General features: G+C 53.5%; 1 protein-coding gene across 1 annotated transcript; it reads left to right on the top strand.

Annotated features, from left to right (window-relative positions):
* The first annotated feature begins 227 nt into the window (after positions 1–227).
* On the top strand, positions 228–2,807 carry LOC117441140 (XK-related protein 7-like). The gene is made up of 3 exons (XM_034077335.2): positions 228–288; positions 652–1,027; positions 1,945–2,807. Exons 1-3 carry the CDS (start codon positions 228–230, stop codon positions 2,516–2,518), a joined length of 1,011 nt encoding a protein of 336 aa, XP_033933226.2. The 3' UTR covers positions 2,519–2,807.
* The last annotated feature ends 211 nt before the right edge of the window (positions 2,808–3,018 follow it).

A 3,018-nucleotide genomic window follows, 5' to 3' on the forward strand; every position in this document is an offset into this window, starting at 1 on the left:
CATCCGCTGACCACACGAGCTGCTGCACCGCGAGCCACACGCACATCTGAGGTTTCCATGGAGACGTCTAACTCTGAACTGCCTGGTGCCACTTGATCCGGCCCACGGGGGTCCTGGGAGGGTGGGGGTTATTTGAGTTGGTTTTGTAAGGGAACTGTTCTTTCACGAGGTGTCTTGTCTTTCTGTGCTTCTGCTTAAATCGATAAAACATGTGTTCACAAAAACCGATGGAGACGTCCGATCACCAGGTTGCTTTTGACTCCACAGCCATAGTGCCTACAGACGTGCGTACGTTGAAAACAGGGGCACAGAAACACCTCGACGTGCGAGCGACCGCTACTGTGGACTGCAAACATGAATGTCCCCCTGATAAACAAAGTCCCTGAGTGTCCTTCTGGTGTGTTTCGGCAGCACTGAGACACACGGGGACACCATGCCTTAACCTGAACTTGGCGAGTCAGAACCCACAGGTCCTCTCAGTGCAGCCGACATGGTGCCGTTCGGAGGAAGACCGGTGATTCTCCAGAACTCACAGAGGGACAAATGGGACTAACATTTTTACTTTGCAAACATTTTCTACAATAAATACACATTTCCTTTTGGGGCACAGCCTTGTGTCCTCCTCCTCTGTAACTCCTGTTGTCTCTGCAGGTCTCTCAGCCTCGGCCTCCCTGGTCTCCCTGTCCTGGATGGTGGCCTCGTATCAGAAGGTTCTGCGGGACTCGCGGGACGACAAGCTGCCGATGAGCTACAAGGCGGTGCTGGTGCAGATCCTGTGGCACCTCTTCACCATCGGAGCCCGCACGCTGGCCTTCGCTCTGTTCGCCTCCGTGTTCCCGCTCTACTTCGGCGTCTTCGTGGTGGCGCACTGGTGCGTCATGACCTTCTGGATCATCCAGGGCGAGACGGACTTCTGCATGTCCAAGTGGGAGGAGATCATCTACAACATGATGGTGGGCATCGTCTACATCTTCTGCTGGTTCAGCGTGAGGGAGGGCCGCACCCGCTGCCGGCTGCTGATCTACAGGTTCAAGTCCCCTACGTGGTGTCCTTATTGGGGTTAAAGGTCACCTATCATGCACAATCCACTTGTTCATGTCTCTTCCACATCAACATGTGTCCCCTCTTCTTCATGTCTCTTCTACATCAACATGTGTCCCCTCTTCTTCATGTCTCTTCTACATCAACATGTGTCCCCTCTTCTTCATGTCTCTTCTACATCAACATGTGTCCCCTCTTCTTCATGTCTCTTCTACATCAACACGTGTCCCCTCTTCTTCATGTCTCTTCTACATCAACATGTGTCCCCTCTTCTTCATGTCTCTTCTACATCAACACGTGTCCCCTCTTCTTCATGTCTCTTCTACATCAACATGTGTCCCCTCTTCTTCATGTCTCTTCTACATCAACATGTGTCCCCTCTTCTTCATGTCTCTTCTACATCAACACGTGTCCCCTCTTCTTCATGTCTCTTCTACATCAACATGTGTACCCTCTTCTTCATGTCTCTTCTACATCAACATGTGTCTCCTCTTCTACATCAACATGTGTCCCCTCTTCTTCATGTCTCTTCTACATCAACACGTGTCTCCTCTTCATCATGTCTCTTCTACATCAACATGTGTCCCCTCTTCTCCATGTCTCTTCTACATCAACATGTGTCCCTTCTTCTTCATGTCTCTTCTACTGAAGTAACAGACAGAGAATCAGCACTTTGGAAACAGGGCTGAAACAGAGGGGATTATGGGTAATGCTGCAATGATCTGTTTGGTGTTTCAGCCAATCAGAGACAGGCTCTGGATATATCTGAGACCTGTGATATATCGATGAAGAACAGTATGATAGGGGACCTTTAAAGCTCTTAATGTCTTCCCCGTTTGTAAAGCACTTTGAATTGCCTTGTGCTGAAAGGTTCTGTATGAATAAACCTGCGTTGCCTTACAGCCTGACGGTTCTGCTGGAGAACGTGTTCCTCACCGCCGCCTGGTACCTTCACCGAGGCCCCTCTTCCTCGGAATCCTACGCTGTCGCCATGGTGTGCGTCGTGTCCAGCAGCTACGCTTTGGGCAGCTTCTTCATGTGTGTTTATTACTGCCTGCTGCACCCCGACGGGCCCGTGTGGGGGTGGCGGCCGGTGGTGGAGAAGGAGGATTTGCCCGTGGAGTTGCTAGCTTCCCCGGCGGTTAGCCTCCCGCCGGACGTGGTTAGCAGCCCCCCCAGAACCCTGCAGAGGACTAAAGGGCCGGATTATTCGGGGGTGGACGGAGACGTGTTTCAGGTTCGGCCTCAGCGGGGGGTCCAGGCTCCGGTTCCCAGCCTCTCCCCGCGCACAGAGGGGCCCGTGATCCGGATAGATCTGCCCAGGAAGAAGTACCCGGCCTGGGACGCTCACTTCATCGACCGCCGGCTGCGTAAAACCATCCTCGTGCTGGAGAGCGCGGCGCCCGTCACGCCCCGGATCCAGTACCGCTGCCTGGCCACGCCCAAAGAGGTGATGGAGTACGAGACCACGGTGTGACGCCTTCAATGAGATCAGACTCAACTCAACGCCGCCGTGTGGAATAAAGACTCTCGCCGCGTTTCTCTCGGAGACAAACGGGCGGAGGAAGCGACGGAGTGTGGTGTCCCTTTTTATTGTTTTTTTTTACAGAAGCAAAGTGCTGTGTGGTGTTTGATGCTGGTGATGGTGCATATTCCTGGTTACTGTATCAGTTCTCAGGTCAGGAAGTGGTACAGGAAGTGGTACAGGAGGGGGTACAGGAAGTGGTACAGGAGGGGGTACAGGAAGTGGTACAGGAGGGGGTACAGGAAGTGGTACAGGAGGTGGTACAGGAAGTGGTACAGGAGGGGGTACAGGAGGTGGTACAGGGGGGGGTACAGGAGGGGGTACAGGAGGTGGTACAGGAGGTAGCACAGGAAGTGGTACAGGAGGGGGTACAGGAAGTGGTACAGGAGGGGTACAGGAGGGGGTACAGGACGGGGTACAGGAGGGGGTACATGAGGTGGTACAGGAGGGGG

Source organism: Pseudochaenichthys georgianus, unplaced genomic scaffold (assembly GCF_902827115.2).
Source record: "Pseudochaenichthys georgianus unplaced genomic scaffold, fPseGeo1.2 scaffold_151_arrow_ctg1, whole genome shotgun sequence".
Classification (NCBI taxonomy): Eukaryota; Metazoa; Chordata; class Actinopteri; order Perciformes; family Channichthyidae; genus Pseudochaenichthys; species Pseudochaenichthys georgianus.

Excerpts from the sequence above, each read along its gene's own strand:
- LOC117441140 (XM_034077335.2), top strand. The coding sequence starts at position 228 with ATGGAGACGTCCGATCACCAGGTTGCTTTTGACTCCACAGCCATAGTG. Across the intron at positions 289-651 it reads CATAGTGCCTACAGACGTGC|GTCTCTCAGCCTCGGCCTCC; the intron begins GTACGTTGAAAA and ends TTGTCTCTGCAG. Across the intron at positions 1,028-1,944 it reads TGCCGGCTGCTGATCTACAG|CCTGACGGTTCTGCTGGAGA; the intron begins GTTCAAGTCCCC and ends GTTGCCTTACAG.